Raw genomic sequence first — 23,508 nt, 5'->3', positions numbered from 1 at the left:
AATAGCTTTGGACTATGCTTTCCAGAATCTCCTAGCCATTGTAGCCATTAGCCATGTTAGTTGGAAGATTCTCAACTTCTAGTCCAAGCTGCATCAGTTTTTGTAGTTATTTTTCTAAACTGTGCATGTGGCCGACATCTAGTTTTTATTAAGTTTACAATTAGATAAATCAAGACTTGTTTGCTCAGCAAATTTCCTAACACTTTCTTTGCTCAGGGCAATACCTAACCAAAGTCCTTATTAAGCTTCTAGAAGTTTGTGGAAGATAAAATGGAACTTCATCATGCTAGAAGGCCAATAGGTTCATAAGCTGAAATCTTGTTGCTTAATGAATCAGCTGAGATTTGGTGATTCACCTCCTCTGTAAAGTCCACTGATTCAAATGGACCTACAGTGGTGCCTCGCATTATGACGTTAATTCGTTCCAGCGAAATCACTGTAGAACGAAAACATCGTAATGTGAAAATAAAAAGCCCATTGAAACGTATTGAAACCCCTTCAATGCGTTCCAGTGGGCTGGAAACTCACCGTCCAGCGAAGATCCTCCGTAGGGTGGCCATTTTTGGTGCCTGTGCAGCGAGGAATCCATCTCAGAAAACAGTGGGGATCCATTTCATTTACCCGGTGGCCATTTTGAAACCGCCGATCAGCTGGAGGAAAATCGTTGTTTTGTGAAGAATTGGTACCCAAAGCAGGGAACCGATCATTGCAAAGGGAAAAACCCCTATTCAGACCATCGTTTTGCGATCACAATTGTGATCGCAAAAAGATCGTCGTAATGCGGTTTCGTCATAATATGGGGCAATCGTAAAGCGAGGCACAACTGTATTCTAGTTAATACTTACTTTCACAAAGTAGGTAGCAGCTAGAGTAGGCCCAGTTCAATCAATGGGATTTATGGAGGTGAACTCACCACATCCATACTGATTCATTGAGCCTACTCTAATGCAAATTATTATGCTCAAGAAGAAGAGGGTTACAGCCCTTGAATCATAGAAGTACTGTACAGAGATGAAAGAGACCCCAAGGGTCATCAAGCCTTGTTGTTGTTCTTGTTTAGTCGTTAAGTCATGTCCGACTCTTCGTGACCCCATGAACCAGAGCATGCCAGGCCCTCCTGTCTTCCATTGCCTCCCAGAGTTTGGTCAAATTCATGTTGGTAGCTTCCATGACACTGTCTAACCATCTCGTCCTCTGTCATCCCCTTCTCCTCTTGCCTTCACTCATTCCCAACATCAAGGTCTTTTTCAGGGAATCTTCTCTTCTCATGAGATGGCCAAAGTATTGAAGCCTCAGCTTCAGGATCTGTCCTTCCACTGAGCACTCAGGCTTGATTTCCTTCTGAATGGATAGGTTTGTTCTCCCTGCAGTCCAGGGGACTCTCAAGAGTCTCCTCCAGCACCACAGTTCAAAAGCATCAATTCTTCGGCTGTCAGCCTTCTTTATGGTCCAGCTCTCACTTCAATACATCACTACATAGCTTTGACTATGCGGACCTTTGTCGGCAAGGTGATTTCTTTGCTTTTTAAAAAATATTTTATTGTATTTTTTCTGCTTAATCCATTGCAACCAGAGTGATTTATTACAATATATTCAATTCATTTAATCTTATCTTATACTCTCTAACATAGTTTTGATCTAATCTATTCTACTTAGGTTGATGTAGATTTCATCCAGGTATAAAGAGGTTCCCATTTATTATTATTCAATCTGTCATTTAATGTATCTGTCAAAATATCCATTTCTGCTAGTTCCAAAATCTTTTCAGTAAATTCCTTCTTTGTCAGGATCTCTGTCATCTTCCACTTACTGGCATATACAATTCTAGCTGCCGTTATCAGGTGTAAGGTCGAGTATGTCTTGTATTTTTTTCGAGTACAGGTGGTAATATATTCAGTAGGAAGCTTTCTGGTGTCAAAGCAATTTTAACCCCTAAAGTTTCATGAATCATTTTCCAAAATTCCTTGGCCTTATTGCACGTCCACCACATGCGATAGAAGCTCCCTACATTCCTTTCTCATTTCCAGCACTTGTTAGAAACATTTTTAAACATTTTTGTTGATTTCTCTGGTGTCACATACCATCAATAAAACATTTTGTAAATTTTTTTTAGATTTATAGATTTAGTCATTTTAATATTTCGTTCCCAAATTTGTGACCAGGCACTTAATTCTATATTATGTCCTATATTTTGAGCCCACTTTACCATGCAATCCTTCACAATTTCATCTTCCATTTTTTGCTCCATTAAAGTATTATATAAACCTTTAATCAATGTCTCTGCTTTTTAAGATGCTGTCTAAGTTTGTCATTGCTTTCATCCCAAGAAAGCGATCATCAAGCTTTACCTTCTGCCAAAGCAGGAAATGCAGTAAAATGCATAGTACCATAGCTTGGAAACATTCCTTTATTGGACTACAACTTCCATAATCCTCCAGCATTCATTCCTATGGCTTCATTGCTTTTACAGGAAGTTCTGCAAACAGGTTTCAGCAGGTTGAAAACCAGCTAGATCTAGATCTATGGACAGTTGTAATATTTGCCTATTTATTCCTATTCGTTTACCCTACATCTTCCATTTTCATATTTCCACAAGGTCACTGCAGAAGTATGATTCCTTTATTTTCCTAGCTAACTGGCCACCTGCCTACCTGATGTGTAATACCATCACTTATGGATATGGTGTTTTGCACAATGGGAGGGTGACCAGCAGGGCTCCTGTAACATGTCTTACTGGATTGAGTGATCCAGACCACATTAAGGTGAGATACGAGAGTGTGGTAGCCATAGAAATTTCCTGCATTGAGATGACTTTCCTTTGATAGTGGCAAATCCTGTTGAAATTTAAACAGAGCAACTGGTGATGTTGTGATTATGGTACCAGAATAGGGCATAGGGAGACTTAGGTTCAAATCCCACTTTGCTATAAAGCCATCTTGGGGCAATCTCACAGTCTTTTCAGGATTTTTGTGAGGATACAGTGGGAAATGGGTACACATATATATGCTTTTAATTTATAGGAGGAGGAAAAGTGAGGTACACATTTTATGTGTGGTCACATTGTTTTTGACTTAATGCAAGTCCATAAATGAGTGACCCCCCAAAATCTTATACTTAAAACTCATCCTTAGGGTTTGCATATTCAATGTCATGGCTTCTTTTATGGAGTCAATCTGTCTCATGTTCAATCTTCCTCTTTTCTACTGTTTCCCAATGTTACCGTCATTATTGTCTTTCGACATCAATGTAACAAATAACTATATAGCTAATGAATAAATTATCTGCATCTTTTGAAGTAACTTTAAAGAGATGTTCAAATGAAGTCTATGGAGCCTTTAAAAAAAAATCACAAATGCAATGCTTTGCTGCGTTAGTGGGTCACCTGGCATTTCCATGTAATTTTAAAGCTTGCTGGAAAAAATATTTTTCTTTGTCTCCGGGTCATAAAATAGCAAGACATAAACTGTCTTCCATTTGCCTAGCTTCCTTTGATTGTGCCGTTGAGAAATGGCCATGAACATCTGCCTCTGTTTTCGAAAGCCTCCATTCCAGCCATGCTAGGTATAAAAATGTATAAAAGTGAATGCTCAGGCATGCTCTGGGACCATGCTCCACAGTAATGTTAGTGAAGCTAGGCAATCTTGGGAGAGAGATGTTTACTCTGGTATCCCATGTGGGAGAGAATAAAAGATGGAATAAAATTTAAATGAAATATAATTTTTTAAAATACATACTAATAATGGTGATTAAATAGTTCTGTACAGTAGACTTGTTGTAGGAAATAGTTACCTATAAGCCTTGGTTTCTTCGAGTGTTAACAGCATTTATTCCTTTTCTGTCGTAGCGCAAGAGGGAAGCCATGAAATCCACCAAATATGTGGAGCTCATTATAGTGGCTGATAATCGAGAGGTAACAAAATCTAAAGCTGAAACTGTAGCTGACAAAGTTATTTGACATCATAAAAATGAGTAGAATAATATGCCTTGAAGATAGTCTGTTTTTAGTAATAGTTTTCAAAGTGTTAGTCTGTGTTAGTCTGTGCAGGCATATCAAAAAGATTTGAAAAACAAAACAAATGCAAGTGCAAAAAAATAAATAAAGAGGACAAAGACTTTATAGAACCTTAAAGACTTACTGCTACATTTTAATGTGAGCTTTCATGGAACAAATGTACTTCTTCAGACATAAGAATGGTATTTTTGCTTATTCCATGAAAGTTCACATTAAAATATAACAGTCTTTAATGTGCCACAACAACTTTGTCTTCTTTTTTTGTATTTGCATTTGTTTTATGTTTCCTTTTGATATGTTTTTTGTGTGTGATGTGAGGAATCTGTTCCATTATATCCTCTCTCCACTGGTGAGAAAGAAAAAAATTAATTGCCAATACCATTGGCTAAATCTAGTTCCTAGTCCCAATTAGAATAGACTCACTGCATCAGTAGGACTTACATGTATGAAGTGCCCATTTATTCAGGGCTAGTCTGAACTGGAAGTAGCAATTGGATTCACCCCTCTATCCCACTCTGTGGTACCGGTCAGTGATTTTTTGTTTTATTCATGTGTGTGTGATGGATTGTATCAAAGCTATTTCACTGACCAAGCTCATGTTCTACATGCATGTTTTAACAAGGACCCTGGATAGGAAAGCTGAGAAATATCTTTTCCTGAGACCTTTGTTAGAATATGGCAGGTAGAAGAATGGGACCACAGCTCCAATAATTCCATAATTTGCAGAAAAATAAATCCAGATATAGATGGGTGACAAAAACACCTACTTCTAATAGTTCCTTCATAACAAATTAAACTGGAGGAGAAATAACGAGAGAGTCCCCCTTAACCCTTAAATTATTGTAAATTAAATCACTCAGTTATACAAATGAGCCACCTATTCATTAAGTCAAATTCCCTGTCTTTATTTATCTGCTTTTGGCACCATGGCCTCTGGAAACTTTTGTTCTGTAAGGCACGATGGAGACTCCTGCCTAGAATTATTATTGTTCATGTGAAACAACAATTTCCAGAGGAGTCTACAGAAAGCAATTCACTGAACCCTCTGTATGTCTCTGAACAGTGGTGGCAGGCATAGCGATTCTTCTTTGTGCCTGATTTTTCCCATTGGGCCATTGCAGTCAGAAAGTACTAACTGGAAACTTTTCAGAATTCTCCTATAATTTTGTTAAATATAAAGGGTAATTTGGGGCATGGAATGATATAGCAGCTTTGTGGGATAGGCTAGATACTATGTTGAAAGTAATATTGTTAGTCATCTTTTCCCTTTAAATGTATCACTGGCCTAGAATCTACAGGCTGATGATAGGTTTGCTTCTTTCATATCTCAACTGGAAAACATGGACCACATTTATGGAGTCTTCTAATTATAGATAGTGCTCCTTAAACAGAAATCTCCTACAACTGTTTGAGTGTACATGAATTTGGGTGGATGTGAATTTTTGATGCGTGGGTATGCATAGCATTATTTAACATTGACCCAAGAAATCTGTAACTGGTTTGTATTAGTGGTGTTGGTTTTTTAGGTGCAGCTTCCTGAATTAAGCAACAATGAGTGAATTACAGAACATTTACAAAAGAGCTTCAAAACAAATAGACAAGATTGAATGTCAAAAGCAGTTCAACTTAGTGAAGTGTGACTGAAAATGAAAAACTTGCTTTTGAATGTTTTCCAGTTCACATTTCTTCCCATTTCTAAGTGACAGACTTTGTCTCTTGAACAACTCTGGTTAAATAGCAGCTTTGTCTTCTTACTTTGGCAGAGAAACAGCTGAAAGGAGAGTTATTCTGTATGTGCAATACAATGGGTCCCAGTGAGACAGCTATGTGGGTACAGGGGATTTTTGAGGGGGGGGAACCATACTATATCCTTTCACACAGTTTGTTCTTGTTTTAGGGCATATGTGCTTCTATTGGAAACAGAAGTAGAAATGTCTTAAAATAGTTGCCTCTGACCCATTTTGTGTGTAAAACTAAGATGTCAGTATTAAACCCTTCTCTGAGATAGTGAAGAATGCCTATAGAATGACGAATGAATGTAGTATAAATGGAGATTATTCAGTGTTAAATTCAAATTTTCTTCTAGTTTCAGAGACAGGGCAAGGATGTGGAAAAGGTGAAGCTGAGACTGATAGAAATTGCAAACTATGTTGATAAGGTAAAGTATTTGAATGGAACCACAATGGCTGCTGAAGTAGTTTTCCAGTCACTTACAGCAAAACTCACTATGGGCTTTGTGTCACCTTAAAACCTAACAATTTTTCTTTAACATATGCTTTTCTGGGCTGCAACCTGTTTCTTCAGTTAAATAGAAGACTAATAATGGTTAGTCTTCAAGGTGCCACATGGCTCATTGGTGGTTTTGCTGAAACAGACTGCAGTCTACCCTTGTTCAAGTTCTTAAAACAATCCAATGCAATCCTTATTGAAATTATTTCCCCTCGAGAGCACCTTGCACAAGGAAGAGGGTCTTACCTCCTGTATGGTTTCAGGGCTTAGACAAGTGAGGAGAGGGCTAGAAAAATTTCTTTGTATCAGTAGCTACATGTCAGAATAGCTATATGTTCCCTCCAGTGGCAAAGGTAGTTTGCCTCCAAGTACTGGGAGCATAGGAATGTCAGCGGAAGGGAGCCATTTCACTTGTATTATGCTTGCTCATATGGTTCTGCACTCCCCCCAAGAACTCAGATGAGGCTCAGATGATTTCATGTGGTGAGTCCCCCTGGAGGTAAAAAAAAATTAATGTAAATAATGGCATACAAAAATGTTTATTTTTTAATTATTATTATTTGTGGAATGAATTGTAGCCATGCACCCTTGGCTGAAGTGAGCTTCCATCCCCAGAGACCAAATGCCCTATCGCTCACACCTAACCTGTAGGGCCTGTGGCTGTGGCTTCCCATAGACAAAAGGTTGGCCACACTGAAAATAATGCTCAGGGCATGTCCAGATGGGAGTGGTCTAATTCATGCTTTAAAAATTATTATCTTTAACATGATCTATTTCTTCTCTCACTTGAGCGATCCTTCCATTCATGCTGATCAATGCTCCTTCTCCTGTGAGAAGGGTCCAGAAAGGAGGCTTTCCTCTCTTTTCTTAAATAAAGTGACAAAGCAAAATAGCAGGGCATCTACCTAGCATGGTACATATAATACCACCAATGTATCTTGTTGATCTAGAATAGCATTCCAAATTGTGCCCAAAAAATGGTAGCCCTACTTCTCTGCCAAAAAGGGGTGAGACAGTTCTAAAAAGGGGCAGGATGGATTGTTCTGAGTCAAAACATGTGTGGATGCTATAAACCAAACAGCACCAGAAAGCAAATCCAAATGGCAGGCTATTCTGTCAATGTGAACATGTCCTCAGTTAAAATAGGTGTTTAGCTTGATTTGCCATCTTCTTATATTCTAATCTCAAATATTTTAGAAAAAATAGGTATAGATAAGTATCTAGCAACCTGGGGAAGAACGATGTTTCTAAAGAGGGTCAGTCATGGCCAAACTGTAGGGCTCTGATAACCTGTATTAATATTGGACAAGAATACAGTTCATATAGGAAGCAAAACTGTGGCCTAGATTTTGGCATTACGATCTTGATCATGTTCCTAAATGTGGTGTGGTGTGGAAATTAAAGCAAGATTGAGCTTTCTGTCAATGCTTAGCTGCCCAATGCCCCTCTCTCTCATCTTCAGAACTATCAGATGTCCTAATCTGTGTGCGATATTTGAATAAGGCAATTTGGCAAACATTCCAAGACATTCAGTATGAACACTGTCCTGTTTACAATCTGTCAGCTATGCAGGCACATTGCATTCTGTGTATGAAAATTCAAGGAGTGGTAAAAGCTGTACAGGCATAATCAGAATGCATGATCTCATTTCCTTAAGATACAAAACTAAGCCTGTTCTATATTAATTATTTTAACATGCATTCTACTGTTCTATAAATAGAATCCAATGTATTGGTTTTGTTTTCTCATCAGTTCTATAGGCCATTAAATATTCGAATAGCCTTAGCTGGAGTAGAGATCTGGAATGATGCAGATAAATGCACAATAACCCAAGATCCCTTCACCAGCCTCCATGAATTTCTGGATTGGCGGAAGTTGAAACTACTACCTCGTAAACCCCACGACAATGCACAGCTTGTGAGGTATGTTCCCAATATAAGAATTAGATGATGAGAAAGTATGAGTTATGCTATAGAGCATGGGTTTTTAATCTGTGGGTTGCAACCCCCAAGGGGGTTGAAAAGAGTTTTCTGGGGAATCACTACAATTTTTGGAAGAGGGGGACACATCACCCTCAACTCATGCCCCACAAATCAAGCCAGGCTGCATTCTCTCTCCTTCTCCAGTGGCAGCAATGGTGGCTCCTCCTCAGCTCTAGCGGCTGACTGTCTAGCTTGGGCAGAGTACTGGGATGGGGAGGAACAGGAGGTGGGACCCAGCCATAGCCCCTGAGAGCTGGTCCAGCTGCAGTGGTTGTTGAGAGGCAAAGAGGCAGCGGCAGGCAGGAGGGGGAGGAGGAGAAATGGTGGTAGAGGAGGAAAATGCCACCACCACTACTGAAGTGATTTTGCTACTTCCTTGCCTCAACCCGCACCACCACTGCCATCTTAGAGAGGATAGCTGAGGCAGTGGAGACACTGCTTGAAGGGATGATGAAAAGGGCAACCGTTCCCTTCCTGAGGGAAAACTGATCCTTCCCCAGTAAAGCCCAATTTTAACCCACTCGTTACCTCCACCTCCCAGAGCATATTAAGGGACTGTTGGGGTGGAGTGGCTTTTACAAACACTCAACTATGAATTTTGAAACTGGTTGCCCAGATGCAAGTATAACCATTGCATTAAATATTTTGAAAAATATTTTGAAAAATCTCTTTCTAATGTGCTTTCTTTACCTCATTAAAAATATCTTTCTATACAAATATGATGGAGGTTGCACATTAACTTGTCTATTATAAACTGTGTTGAAACTCAAAAAAGGTTAGGAAACACTACTATGCAGGATTCCGTGAATCCTAGAGTTTTAATGGACTAGGTGCAGATGAAACAATATGTTAAGTGTTGACTTAACAAGTCTCATTCATTCAGTGTGTCTGATCTAATTGGGATTAGGAATTGGACCAAAAAAGTGTGATTAGCATGGTGCTTGTAAAAATAACAGAATAGTGGAAGCCAGTCTGAAGGATAGATTTTGTCTTAACACGGTCCTCCTAGAAGAGGGTGGACAAAGTGTGGACCTGGTTCTCATACCACCTTCCAAGACATTTTTGTTGCTTCCTAGCCTCATCTGGGACATGGTGGTGCTGCGGGCTAAACCGCAGAAGCCTGTGCTGCAGGGTCAGAAGACCAGCAGTCGTAAGATCGCATCCACACGATGGAATGAGCTCCCGTCGCTTTGTCCCAGCTCCTCGCCAACCTAGCAGTTTGAAAGCATGTAAATGCAAGTAGATAAATAGATTCCATCTTGGTGGGAAGGTAAAACGGCGTTCCCTAGTCACGCTGGCCATGTGACAACAGAAAATGTCTTCAACAAGCACTGGCTCTACGGCTTGAAAATGGGATGAGCACCGCCCCCTAGAGTCGGACACGACTGGACTAAAAAATGTCAAGGGGAACCTTTACCTTTACCTTAGCCTCATCTGGCATCACCATCCCCTGCCCCTCAAATGGATTTCCTAAACAATACAGGTGAATTGCTGTTTCCGGAAGCATCCAGGAGCTTTCCAAATAAAGGAAGAAGACCCCTTTAGTATTTAACACCACCAAATACCAATTTTTCTACTTTTTGTTTGTTTGTTTGTTTGTCTTTGGTAGTCTGCAGCCCTGCTGGGGGAGAGGAAGGGTCAGAAAATGAGCCAAAGTTGTTTATCTTTGTTTTTAAGATGTGCACTTACAGAGCAGAAAGTAACAAGATGCTCTTAGCTATTTGCCGCTAAAAAGCTGACTGCCTCCTAAATGCCAGCTCCTAACTGTGAATGTCTCTTTTTTAAATTACTTCTTTTCCTTCCACCAGCGGAGTCTATTTCCAAGGTACAACCATTGGCATGGCACCTATAATGAGCATGTGTACTGCAGAACAGTCTGGAGGTGTTGTTATGGTAAGTTCTCCTCCTAAATTGGCAGACTGTTAAATCTGTCTTCAAAGCCAGTTCCTTCCCCATTCAGATTTCTGTAGCTCTTGTTTGATGAAGTTGTGAGAACTTGTCAGTCATTAAATAAAAGCTTATCACTTATAGTATGTCCAGACAGGGGAATTTGGACCAGTTTGGTTTGTGCTTAAAAAGTTCTTAGCACAATCACTTGAGTTCATACTGATCAATGCTTTTTTTTCTCCCATGAGAAGGGTCCAGACAGGTAATTGAATCACCAGTTTACTTGTATGCAAGGTTTACTTGGTTTATTTATTTAGAATATTTTTACCCCACCTTTCCTTGAAATGGACAGGAGTCAACTTACAACATTGAAAGACAATATTTAAAGGTAAAAACAATGAGTATAAAGAGGCATCTTACATCTTTAAAGGATAATATTAAAATCCAAGAACAATAAGTATACAAATATATTAAAAATGCCACTCTGAGAAATGGAAAACACAAAAATGGAAATCACAATTAGTACTGAAAATCCAGTCAAAGCAGTTATGCAGAACATTCCATCTAAAAAATCATGAGCAAGGAGGCAGCAGCCCCACCAGGGGTGCATCAAGCCCACTGCATTGGCAGTACCAGCAGGAGCGTAAAATATTGGGGTGAAAATTGGGGAGATGGAAGGGAGGCCATCTCCCCCTTTCCCTCCTTTCTTCTCAGCCAGAGCTCTGCGGGGGCTGCACTGCGTTATAGGGGTGAAGTCCATGAAGTCAGTTGGCCCCTCCCTCCTTCTGTGAGGTGGCAGTAAGGAAATGGCAGTAGTTCTACCGCTGGACTCTGAAAGCCTGAGCTTCTGACCCAAAGATAGCTTCTTATTCTTCATGTGCATCTCTCTCTCTGTATGTGTTTGTGTGCGTGGAAAGCCAATCACCAATCCAGCTGGGTTTTCAATCAGTTGCTTTCATTTACTTTCCACACATCTCCTCCTCCTCCTCCTCCAAGCAACCACTAAGTCTGAATTAAGGGGGGGGGGAGAGAGAGAGAAAGAGAAAAATATTCTTGTCACCTGTCAATGATTTTTTTTTGGGGGGGGGACAAACGTTGGCCTTTCCCTGCCTTTTCCCATGGCCATCATTCAGCAGGCCACAATTACTTTCCTTTTTTTCTTTTTGCTAAATAAAGTAAGTGATGCCATAAACCAAAAAGCACCAAAAACATTCCAAATAGCAGCTATTGTGCCAGTACACTGTGCCCTTTGTCTACAAATGAAAGATCATTCTTATTCCTTTGTTCTCAGCTCTCTAGTAACAGTAGAGCGGAACTAAAGCAGCCTAGCAATTTCTTTTTTAATAAATAATCCATTCCTTTTTGTATTTGTAACATGTGATATGTAAGATAAATTGTCCAGTCATGTCTGACTCTAGGGGGCAGTGCTTATCCCTGTTTCCAAGCCGCAGAGCCAGCGTTTGTCCGTAAACAGTTTCCGTGCTCATGTGGCCAGCGCAACTAGACACGGAACACAGTTACCTTCCCACCGTGGTGGTACCTATTTATCTACTTGCATTTTTACATGCTTTTGAACTGCTAGGTTGGTAGGAACTGGGACAAGCGACGGGAGCGCTTGTCACGTGGATTCGATCTTATGACTGCTGGTCTTCCAACCTTGCAACACAGAGGTTTCTGCAGTTTATATTTATGAGATGGAGTGCATTCACTATGAATGAGAAAGATACAATTATAGGCCTGCTTTCAAAGTTGCTTATTTTTCATATTATCAGTAATGCACTTTATTTTGTGGTACCTGGTGACAAAACACATTATGCAGCTGTAACTGTGACAAAGAGTTTGTATTAGCTACTTAGGTTTGGTAAAAGCTATTAATATTTTTGTTTTTTTCTTCTTTACCAGTAGGGAATTAATAGATATAGCTTCATTTTAATTTCCATTAGTAAAAGAACTCTGCTTGGAATATTTGCTTCCCAAGCTTTGATCCTGCCATTTTTTGACTTGTAAATTGTAATGCTAAGAGCCTAGAGCAAATTTGTGACTTCTGCCAGCACCAAAAATACTATTGTATCTACTACTTTTCAGAAAGCAGCCTTGTTATCTCTACCCCTTTTCATCTTCAGAAAAATATAATGGCTTTAGAAACCCTGGACTACATATGCTTTTGAAAGCAGCCATACTTTCAGTTTTTTTGTCTCATTTTTTTGAATTCCTGGGTTCATATTGATTATTGTATGTTCCTGCCCAGTGAAAATCGCCCTGTAATCTTAGAACACATGATGCCCTGTGGCACCATACTATTTTGGATGCATCCAGTTATTCCAGGAGCTAAGCTGAGTTGGAGCAGAAAGAATGCTGCCTGAAATCCTGGACAGACACTGTGAATTAGAAGTAACAACACTAGAAGAAACAATGATCTGCCTGAGGTGGATTCTTGTATTTCTATGACCCCGCATGCCTTCCCAGGCCATAGAAGGTTAGCTGCCCTACCATGGCCTGGGAATGCCTGGTCTCATTCCTTTTGGCTCAGATCTGTGTGGTAAGGACCATAGTCTTTTCTGGCCATCTTAGCTGACTAAGAATGAGTTTTAAAATCCATCTCTTTCTGATCTCCTCTCCTGTCTGGTTTACTGCTCTCTTTTGTCACTCCTTGATATCTTTCTCAGGCTCTCCCTCTGTCTAGGCACAAATGGCAGCTGCCCTTAATTCACTGTTGTTCACCATTATCCTTCTGGGACAGTCTTCAGTAACTCAGTGTAACTAATATTGTCTAATTGATATTTAATACATTACTTTTGTCAGTTAAGTTCTAAAATCTTGACATTTCCCTTCCAAAGATCATTCCAAGGATATTCCATTGTCATGGGGGGGGGGATTAAAAGTTACTTATATTATATTCCTATTAATTTAGCCAAGGTGTAAAATTAACTTTCTCCCATAACAGTGTCTTGTTTAGAATTCTTCTCATATCTGAACCATTTCTATCTCTCCCTTGCCCAAAACTGATTATGTAGCATGTATGTATCTGGTTACTTTACCAAGAATAGCTAGTTTTTTTATCCATTCTTTTGTTGACTGCCCTATTTTATTTTGTTTGCATAAACCTAATTTGGGCTGCCACTAGCATATGGAATAAAATAATTTCTTTTTCTTTTTAACATGCCCTTTTCAAATCAGCCAAGAGAAAAGGTTTAGGGCCAAGACTTGACTCTTATTCATTATTTAATGTAAGCAAAAATGTTAACAGATTTCTTTGAAGCCCCTCAGCAATGAATAAAATCCTTCCCTTCCTCTTCTTTGTCCCAACATTTTTCACTGTTGTTTCTATAGGTCTTTGATATATGGTGAGGAAATGAGTACGACTGCGCTTGCATTTTATGGCTTCTTTCCCGTTTGTGCAGAGTGCAATGTTAATATCTCCTATTTTCAGCTCTACATGTATTTCCCAATGCATTGATGTTTCATCTTCAACTTTTTCATCCATTTCAAAATGTAATCAGCATCCTTCACTTCGTCTGAATGTAACAAAATCTAATATATCTATGAAAGTGAATGGATTGGCTTTTTCAACAATGCCTCTTCAAGCTGAACTGCTGCTCTCTAAGCATATCTGAAATTCCCCTTCTGCTTTGTAAAAATATTGAATTTTAAAATTCCAGAGTATTGGCTGCCACATTTCCTCCATTGTTTTGAAGCACTGATCATATTTTTTAAATACGTTTAGAAATTATTCAGTATATTTATTGATTTTGCAACCTTCCAAAAGTGAATATTACATTGAATTCTGGTTCAAAAATGATCCGATTGTAGGAGACTTACATGTTAAAAAGGTATTTAAAAGACCGCCTCTTCCTCTATGAGCCTGTCTGGGAATTAAGATAATAAGGGGAGGTCTTTCTTTCCATCATATCACCCTCACAGGTGCATTTGGCAGGGACACGGGAGAGAGCCTTCTCTGTTGCTGCTCCCAGACTCTGGAACTTTCTCCCACAGGAAGCTAGGCTGGCCCCATCTTTGCTCTCCTTCCACAAGCAGTGAAGACCTTCCTCTTCAGACAGGCTTTTCCTTAGTAACTGGCAGCCTGAGAGGGGTGTTGTGTTTTTTTTAAATGGATTGTTGTGCTCTGTTGTTTTTTTAAAAATTATTGAAAATTTTTAATATAAAACTTGTTTGGTTGTTTTTAAATATTTATATACTCCCTGTTTTTAGCTTTTAAATATTGTCTTTTAATTGCAAGCCACCTTGGGTCCTTTTAAGGAGAAAGGCGGAGTAAAAATATTTTAAATAAATAAATAAAATCTGATAACAAAACATGTTTACATTTATCTCAAATCACTAATATTATCTTAACAATTCTTGCTGGTGGTATTCTGTTTGGTGTCAGCAGCAATAAAGCATGTTATAAAATTTTTAGTAAAAATATGTTATTTCCAAGCATGCTTCGAAGGACCTGTCAAGCCAGTCTAATTACAGATTCTAGCTGATCACATAGCGATACGTGGAAATATCATAGGCTGCCTGTTGGACCCATTCCACCTCCCCATTCTTTGTTTCTTACTATTGTCATCTACTTTATCTTTATGCATTCTCTTTTCCCAAATAAATACATTTATCAGTGAGTCCCAATCTTTTAATATTGAAATTATCCCTAACAGAAAAGAGATTGCTGATAAAGCATTCATTTTAACAGACATAATTATTCCAAAAGGAGCTTTAGGAAGGAAGCATTCATTAAGGTTAATGTTCTTCATTCATCTCATCTAATTATTTATATAAAGTTCTGTATTGCTTTAATGCAATATAATCCAGTGTTGTTGTTTTTTTAAAAAGAAGAATCCTTGCTATTCATTCCATCATCCTTTTTCCTCCTATGTGTTGGATAATTCTATATATTTTTACAGATGTTACGTTAGACTGTGGATATTAATAAAGTTAGGAAGGAAAAATGATGGAATAGTTTGGCTCCAGTTCACAAACTTAGTCAGAGTGCTTGGATTCAGACCAGTTCAGTCCTGTAGATTTCTATCCCATGAGCAACCCAGTTGTAAAACATGCCGCACAAACTAGCCAGGAATGATTAGGAGGAAGCATGCCAGTGCAGTGTCATAAAACAGCTTACAATGTCAGTACTGCAGCAGTGGAAGACTAGCAATTGAGGCACATTCAATACTGTTGTAAAGGGAATTTTGTTGAACAGAGTAAGTTTTCAGTTGAGTGGCCAGGATGCGTGTAGAAGCCAGGTTGAATGTAGTGTTCTGCTTTGATTGAGAGAAGAAATAATTTGGAATAGAAAAATTCCCAAGCAAGGTTGACAAGGGCAGCTGACTGGAAAGATCATCCTATAGCACTTCAAGTCACAGATGCCAGCTGGGCATTCAATAATAAGAGCCAATTTAATCTATGAATATCTCTCTTAATGAGGAGTACTTATTCTTCAGGACTGCATTTAACACCTACTGTCAATATCTCCATCTTACCTGCATTGTAGTTCAGTTTACTGGCCCTCCTTTAATCTCTTGTCAATTACATCCGTTGATACAGCAAATTCTCAACCTCACCTGAAAAACTGATGCCATCAGAATACAGAAAACATCTAACTCCATATCAGTATTATTAAAGGAGAATGTGTGTTTATTTTCAGCTGTAACGCCAAGACTGTCAAATCTAGAGGCCTGAAATTTGATGTGTGTATTATGGGAACAATGGTGGTATGAATCCTCAGGTTTTTTTTAAAATTTAGTTAATTTTATTAAATTAAAATCTGTGAGCTTCATCTCCATCTCCAATCACTAGGAGGCAGATTTCCCTAAACTCCTCTAGAAGATATGTACTCTGATCCCAGGAAAAGAGCAGCAGAATCAACTTCTTATTCAAAGCAAACATCAAATCAAGTTTATGACTCTGGAAAAGCTACCTTTTGGACTACGACTCCCAGAATATTTTCATCAGTATCTCCAGTGTATTGAGCATATGACATGTTGAGACAGCTCCTGTAGTCATGCTGGCTGGAGGATTCTAGTCTTGTAGTCCAAGAAAGTAACTTTTAGAAGCTCTCATAGGACTTGCTCCAAATGTAAATCTTCATTATTGTATATGTCAGTTGCTGTATGATTTCACATAGACCCCTATATAGGAAAAATGCCACTTGAAGTAACTCTGACTGAGTATGAATAGACTGTACAGTGAGAGACTACACCACTATTAAAACTATCCCACTTCATTGTCCACTCTTGTATTAAATGTCAACTGCAAGAAACAGTGTTTCATTGGAAAGAATCTGATTTTTTTTATCTTTTGTAGTCTTTAAAGCTTAGAATCAAGAATGATTTCCTATTTGGTGACCACAAAACATATTATCAATGTACTTAGAAGAGAGGTGACTAGTATGTAGACATGGTCTAGAGGGGCGGGGTAAAAATCAAATAAATAAATAAATAAATAAATAAATAAAATATGTAGCCAATGGGCTGCATTTTTGTGGTCTCCCTCAACCTCTCACGTCCTCCTTTTTTTTCTGCTCAAAAAGTCTGCTTGCCAAATATAGAGGATATGGGAGCTTTATTGCCATGTCTTGAGCAGCCTCCAGTGTTTCTGAGCTCTCCATATCCACACAGGTTAAAAAAGGAAGATTTGAGTTACTAGAGGATTCAAAGGGACCTTAGTTCAAGCCATTTTTCAGTCAACAAAAGCCAAGTCACCAGAATCTCATTAGGATTTTATTCTGCAGTCAATTAAATTAAATCTTTATTGTACAGTCACTGACCCAATAATCTTCAGTAAGTGGCACTAGGTGAGTTGCAGCAGCAAATTGCAGCTAATTAACAAGTTGTTTGCATTGGCACTTGGCTGGTGTGAAACAAGGCACATGAGCGCTACCTTTGTCAAGGTCAAATGTTATGACACTGGAACAATGAACTCAGAGCACTATAAAACTTTATAATACTCTTTGATAGCTTTAGTATTGTTACATTTTTGAATACTCGATAGATAGAAACACTATCACACAAATATAAATATATATCTTTGTATATGCTTGTTAAATAATAGAAAATAGATATTCTTCTGGATGTTCAATTTGTTTACTTTGCATGGGGCAAAAAACTGAAATGATGTTCATGTAAATGAATGAATAATGAATAAATAATATTCAAAGAAGATAATTAATTTTACAAGGTATATAGAACATATGTCCATTTCACTCTGAAAGAAAAACTGAAATGGAAAATATCCATTATGACAAACACAGGCTTCTGATTCTTCCTGGAAGTCTATAAAGGTCTATAGGGCCCTTAGGGAAGATGTTGATGCATCAGGCCTTCTCACTTGACACCTCATTAATTAGCTGTAATTTGCTGCTACAAGCTTCCGCAATTTACTGACTGAGGAGTTAAATCCTATTAGGTTTCTGGCTATTGTAACAGCCTTTATAATATATAATACTATAATCACTGTAGTTTTAAAAAGTTTTAAACATAGTTTGAAAATGATATTAACCTCTTTGTCTATGACCCTCCTCCTCTTCAGGCTCATCCGTTTGGATTTGCAGCCTTTGGGCTATTAGCAAATTTGACGAATGTCTCTCTGTCTGGCTAAGATCATCCACCACAGGATAGAGTTTCAAAACTGAGGGGATAACAAATTGAATATTCAGCAATATCAGCATTCTTTAAGCATCACATAATTTTCCCATTAATATAAAAAAATTCAACTGTTCATTTTTAATGTCTTCAGGCAACCTCTTTTGCTTTGACATTGCATTTCATTACTTTGATGGGGGGAAACACCACTGGAGATAACTGATAAGCCTGTACTCAGAATGAACCAAATAGTTCTAGCTGTTCACATGGGAATAATGCTGGGTTGTGAAAGCCAAATCATTAATTCTCCTGGTTCTCTTGTGAGAGTATCCTTGCTTGATTTATTTTACAGCTACATTGAACTAAAATGATTTTAACAATGCTCTGATCCTGCAATGGGAGTGTCCTTGGAATGTTTAATGTAAAGAAAATAAAGACTTGTATTCTTTAAGATGAAGGTTCAAATATTCCTACCTTTCCTGCTCCTAGAAGATTTGTGGACTGCTTGAAATAAAAACAAACTTGCTATCATTTATGTGATAGGGTTGATATGAATTTTCTGAATGTCTGCAGATTCTTCCTCCTCCGTCTCAAGACGCTATGCAGACTACATGCATTAGGATTCGGCCTTCTCCCCTTCCCCACTTTTACTACATGTTACAGGATAAAGGAATCTGGTGATCTCAAAAACTTGTGCCTCTTTCTGACTGACCTAATAAAGGTGTTAGTCGGCTGGTAGTTTGAAGGGTTAAGTACCTGTCTGCAGACCTGGAGGTTGAGGGTTTGATTTCCCACTGTGCATTCCAGGAGAAAAGTCAGCCTGTATTGCCCTGGGCAGGCTGCACATTCCCAAGATGCCTCTAGAAGAAAGGAGTGGTGAACCAATTCTGAGCACTCTATACATTTAAAAAAAAATCTGGAAAGGGTCACCATAAGTCAGAATTAACTTGAATTGACATAAGGATTGCCTGGTTGCTCTCTGCTTTCCATTGAGTAAGATGGCACACTGAGGCAAGATGAAAGTTTATTGTGGAGTCTTGTATTTTTCAAGACAGAGAACCCAGTCTTTCTAGATTTCCTCTGGCATGCAAGTTTATGCCATCCTATCACCTGATAGGCCCCATTTTTTGATAAATGATTAAGATCCTATGCAGACTACATTGTTTTAAGAGCATTTTTGCTCCCCATTCCAGTCATCCTCCTGCATTTTGCAACATCTTGCCTGAAAGAAAGATTTGGTGAATCCAGAATCTTGCATCCTTTTTGTACCTTTTGGGTTGGTTTAATCTATATATTACCCATGTGAGGGCTTTGAAATAAAAATAAAAGATATCTGAAAGCATAAAATAGTATATGATTAGTGATCATTTTGTTACTTTAGAATAATGAGGAAGTGAAGCAAAGCTGGACACTCCAAATGCTGTTGGATTGGAGCTCCCGTCATCCCCCACAATGTGCTATGCCACCTAACAGTGATGGGATTTGTAGTCCAACAACAACTGGGAGGATACAAGTTGCCCATCTTTTATTTCAAAATAGCTTAACATTGTAATATTCCTCATATCGTAAAAGAATGGTTGTGTGACCTGTCAGGCAGTTTAAAGTGTCTCTTCTCACATCTTTGCTTCCATTGCCAAAGTTTATATGCATTGTAGCATTATTTTTTCACTGCACTTAAAAAACACTTTGCATCTATATAGGTAGGAATAATTATATCTCCAATTATTTATTCAATGTATTCATAATTTAGGCTAGTGTCATAGAAGATAGTGTTACATACAGCACTGATGTTACCTGTCTGTCATGGGTTTGGAGGGAAAGTTCCATCCTATGGGGAGTGGAAGGCGGGACATCAGGAGGAGGGGCTGTACTGTATATATATGTGGAGCGTGTGTGGAGAAGTTAGGAGAAGCTGGAGAAGAGCTGAGAGAAGAAGCTTGAGTGGGAGTCTGTGTGTCAGACAGGGTACTACTGTGTGTCAGTCAGTACCAACCTGATAGGTTCAGGTGTCTGTATGGTTAGCCAGAACTGATAGGTTCAGGGTCTGTGCTTCAAGTTAAGTGTTCTGTGTGAACCAAACTGTGTGCATGTATGAATGAGACTAAGCCACGTTACTATATCTTATTCACCTGATCATTTTATTTTTCCCTGTGTGTTATTTAATAAACCTTGTTCTTTTATTTGTTAAAAATCCATCCCTGGTCTGTGTGACTTCTTATAGGGAATGGTTGGTGGCAGCTTAGTGAAACTGTGGCATGTCCCAGTAGGTCTGGGTTTGTCACAGATAGTGTCCAAACCCTATCTTCTTTGGGAAGCTGCCCTAAGAGCTACCGAAGAGTTTGCACCAGTGGAGATCTTGCTTCAGGTACCTCCTGGAGGTGGAAACTGTTGCAGTCCCTCTTCTGATATTGATGCTTTCACAAAGAGCCAGTATAGTATAAAATATGTAGATTGTTGGGCTATGTTTCAGGAGACTCAGTTTCAGATCCTTAAACCAGAGAAGGTTACTGGTGGAATGGTGGCAAAGGTAAACCACTCATTCAACATCTTACATACTTTGAAGACCCTGTTAAGGTCTCCATAAGTCAGAAGCAACCTATAACAAAAAATGAAAGGAAAATAAAGGAAAACCAGTTTAGAGCTATGGTAGGGCTGCTCAGTGGCAGCGGCTGGATCACTGTTTGTCAAGTGAAAAGAAAAAGAAAGAAGAAAGGGGGATAGGACGTGGAAAGAACAAAACCGAGGAATCGGAGAGCATCTTACTCAAGATATTCTCAAATCATATAGCACACACTGGGGAAAGGAGAATTCTGGGATGGATGAAGAAGGTTTTGGATGCAATGCCTGCCTTTTTCTCTAAGGCACCAACACTCTTGGAAGGAAAGGGAGAATATATCAGCACTGGGGTGATGTGTGTCCTTATTTTCAGAGATGGGAAAATGTACCTTTTTGTGGGGGGGAGTACTGTATCCTCAGAATATTACCTGTGTATTCCCCCCTCCCATATCTGCAGATTTTATCTCCAGCAGTGCCCTGCACACTTTCTGCCCCCCCCCCCCAGCATATGTCTTGCCAGGCTGGGGAAGTGTAGTTCCTCCTCCATGGAATGTCCTTACCCTTTCTCCCAGAGGATTTTTCTGCCCAACACTGTGATTTTCAGCGTAGGATTATCCTTTGAAATGTTTAGCAATCACTTCACAGTTTCTGTTTGCTCTGCAGTCATCCGCTACTGCAAAGAGACTGCTTTTCAGTTCTACTGACTGCAGAGAGAAGAATAACAAATGCACAGTCTTGCGGGTTTTATAGTACATACAGTACATATTGGACCTTTCAGAATCCAATAAAAGAGTTGTTAAAAGGAACAGGGCTCAAATAGGTTGGGGGCTCTAATTAAATATTTCATCCTGCCCCTCCTGCCAGAGTTTATTTTCTGTAATCTGGGATAACTCATCAAATGAAGATGTGCATGTTGTAATGCATTCTATCAAATTCAGGGGTGTGTGAATTAGTGTCCACACTAGTGTCCATATTTCTCAAGGCTACATTACAAAGTGCAATTGAATTGCCCCCACAGTGTAGCACAGGAAGACAATAGACTCAGCAACATAGAGACCAGTCCTTCCGTTTCTCTTTATATAATAATGATGACAGTGTTTCATTTGCTGTGAGGGAGTATATAATTTAGCCAAATCTCGTTGGTGTTGTAATATTATCTTATTCACTGTGGCCAAGATCCAATTGCTAATCGTAAGAATAGACCCTGTGGCTGGGGGAACGTCCAGTTGGAGCTAGTAGCTAGATTTAAATCTGCGTGATCCATGATCGACTGGGATCATGCAGTAAGTATGAAGAAAGTGCAACAAGAAGTGAGAGCAACAATATGGCGGTGAACAGCCTTGAGGTAGAAGGGAATCAAAAAGATAAAACTGGAATTCCATCCCACCCACTACCAGGAAAGTCGGCATCATTCTAAGAAACAGAGGGTGAAAATGTATTCAGCAAACTAATCTATTCAAATTAATAAATACCATGGAACCCCTGATTAAATATTTTGAGATTACTAAAATCATTCAAATGGTTAAAGAATGTTATGTTTTATGAACTGATTGAATGTTCCTCTGTTTTTCCTACCCTGTTTCCCTGAAAATAAGACCTAACCTGAAAATAAGACCTAGTATGATTTTTCAGGATGCTTGTAATATAAGCCCTACCCCAAAAAGAAGCCCTAATTAAGTGAAACCCTGCCCTCCACCATTGCACAGCATTGTGCAGCAACCAGAAGATGATATAACTATATTTGAGTAAATGTAAATTGTTGTCCATGAAAAAAAAAATCCCCTGAAAATAAGCCCTACTACATTTTTGGACCAAAAATTAATATAAGACCCTGTCTTATTTTGGGGAAAACACGGTACTTCACAGTTTAATTATTCATAATATTAGCTTAAGATTCTTTAAGGAAAGAATATCAAATCTAAGGCAATAACTTATTAGGGAGGTTATTTTCTAAGGTTTTAGACAGCTTTTCCTTTCAGTATCTATCAAAGTGCTTGAAAGATTGTGGAAGGAGTAATTTTAAATGAATAAATCCATATGTGCTTTTTAGAAGAGGCAGACATACATAGTAATTCCTTTTACATAACTGATAAACAGAAGACTGCCCATTTATATCACACATTTTCTGTATTTTCCTTTATGGAAGAAAGCTTTTTAAAAAAAAAGAAGACTGATTTTACAAAAGAAATGGATAGATGTTGAGAGTATTAGAGAAGGTTGCTCTTTGAGCCAAGATGCCAGGCAGTGAAATGAGCTTCTGCATTAATATGTTTGTTCAGCTGAAAACCCCCAACAAAAATCTAATACTATCATTGCACATACTGACTACATAGATTAACCAGGACTTGTCCAATGATTTATCCCAGTGGTTATACTATTGCACTGGTAGCAAGGATAATGTGTCCATTCTACCATACTTTCTGTAGAAGCCACAGGATATGTTATTTTTTCTTGAACTACAACTCCTTGAAACTGTATGACCACTGGCCATACTTATTGCCAGTTTGTGGGAATTTTAACTCCAAAAAGTAACTGCCCCAAGCTCTGGGAATGCTTGTGTATGTATAACTATCCCATTGTCTTATGCATTACTGCAGCTTTTTAGTAAATTGTTTAGGCTTGGTTCACACATCCATTTCCATCACTTGATTTCTCTAGAGTTGAGAAGTGGTACTTGAATAAGTGATTGCACTTTGAAAAGCAGTGCATTTCTATCTGTGATTGTCTATTTATGCCATCAATTTGTCAATTGATTGCATAGTCACCAGGATGTACATAACATGCAAGCCAGACCATGGAATCAATATACAGTATATATTGATGAGGTTCCATACCATAACATTTACATGGCCTTGGGCAAGCTGCATGGTCTCAGAAGCTGGGAGAAGGACGAGAGGCTGGTGAAGCATTGCCGAGTATACTTTATACCTAGAAAATCTTATGGAAGTTGTCATAAATCAGAAATGGCTTGCCATGCTGGCTGGGGAATTCTGGATGTTGTCGATGCAAAAAGCAAATTTTCCAATCACCCTATTAGACTGCTGTCTTTCTAAAAATCATATTTACAACATGATTTATCAGGTAAAACCCAAAGAAACAAAACAAAGACAAAGACAAAAACATGTGGCACCTTAAAGACTATTTTAATGTAAGCTTTTGTGGACACGTCCCCTTCGTCAGACATAAAGAAACAGAATGAAATGCAATGAAATGTAGATGATTATCATTTTCGCATTCTAAATGTTCATTGGTTACATGCAGTAAT

The 23,508-nt window shown here is 38.7% G+C and overlaps 1 protein-coding gene across 1 annotated transcript in view; it reads left to right on the top strand.

The window, feature by feature from the left end:
- ADAM12 (ADAM metallopeptidase domain 12) overlaps positions 1–23,508 on the top strand; it is a 271,913-nt gene that overhangs the window by 153,179 nt on the left and 95,226 nt on the right. Inside the window, exons 7-10 of the mRNA XM_020791531.3 lie at positions 3,845–3,910; positions 6,099–6,170; positions 7,994–8,163; positions 10,032–10,116. Of these exons, the coding sequence (XP_020647190.3) occupies positions 3,845–3,910; positions 6,099–6,170; positions 7,994–8,163; positions 10,032–10,116 (393 nt within the window). The remainder of the gene's footprint in view (positions 1–3,844; positions 3,911–6,098; positions 6,171–7,993; positions 8,164–10,031; positions 10,117–23,508) is intronic.

This window comes from Pogona vitticeps, chromosome 3 (assembly GCF_051106095.1).
Source record: "Pogona vitticeps strain Pit_001003342236 chromosome 3, PviZW2.1, whole genome shotgun sequence".
Lineage (NCBI taxonomy): Eukaryota > Metazoa > Chordata > Lepidosauria > Squamata > Agamidae > Pogona > Pogona vitticeps.
The sequence above is the reverse complement of the archived record's forward strand: the minus strand, read 5'-3'. Positions and strand labels throughout refer to the sequence as shown.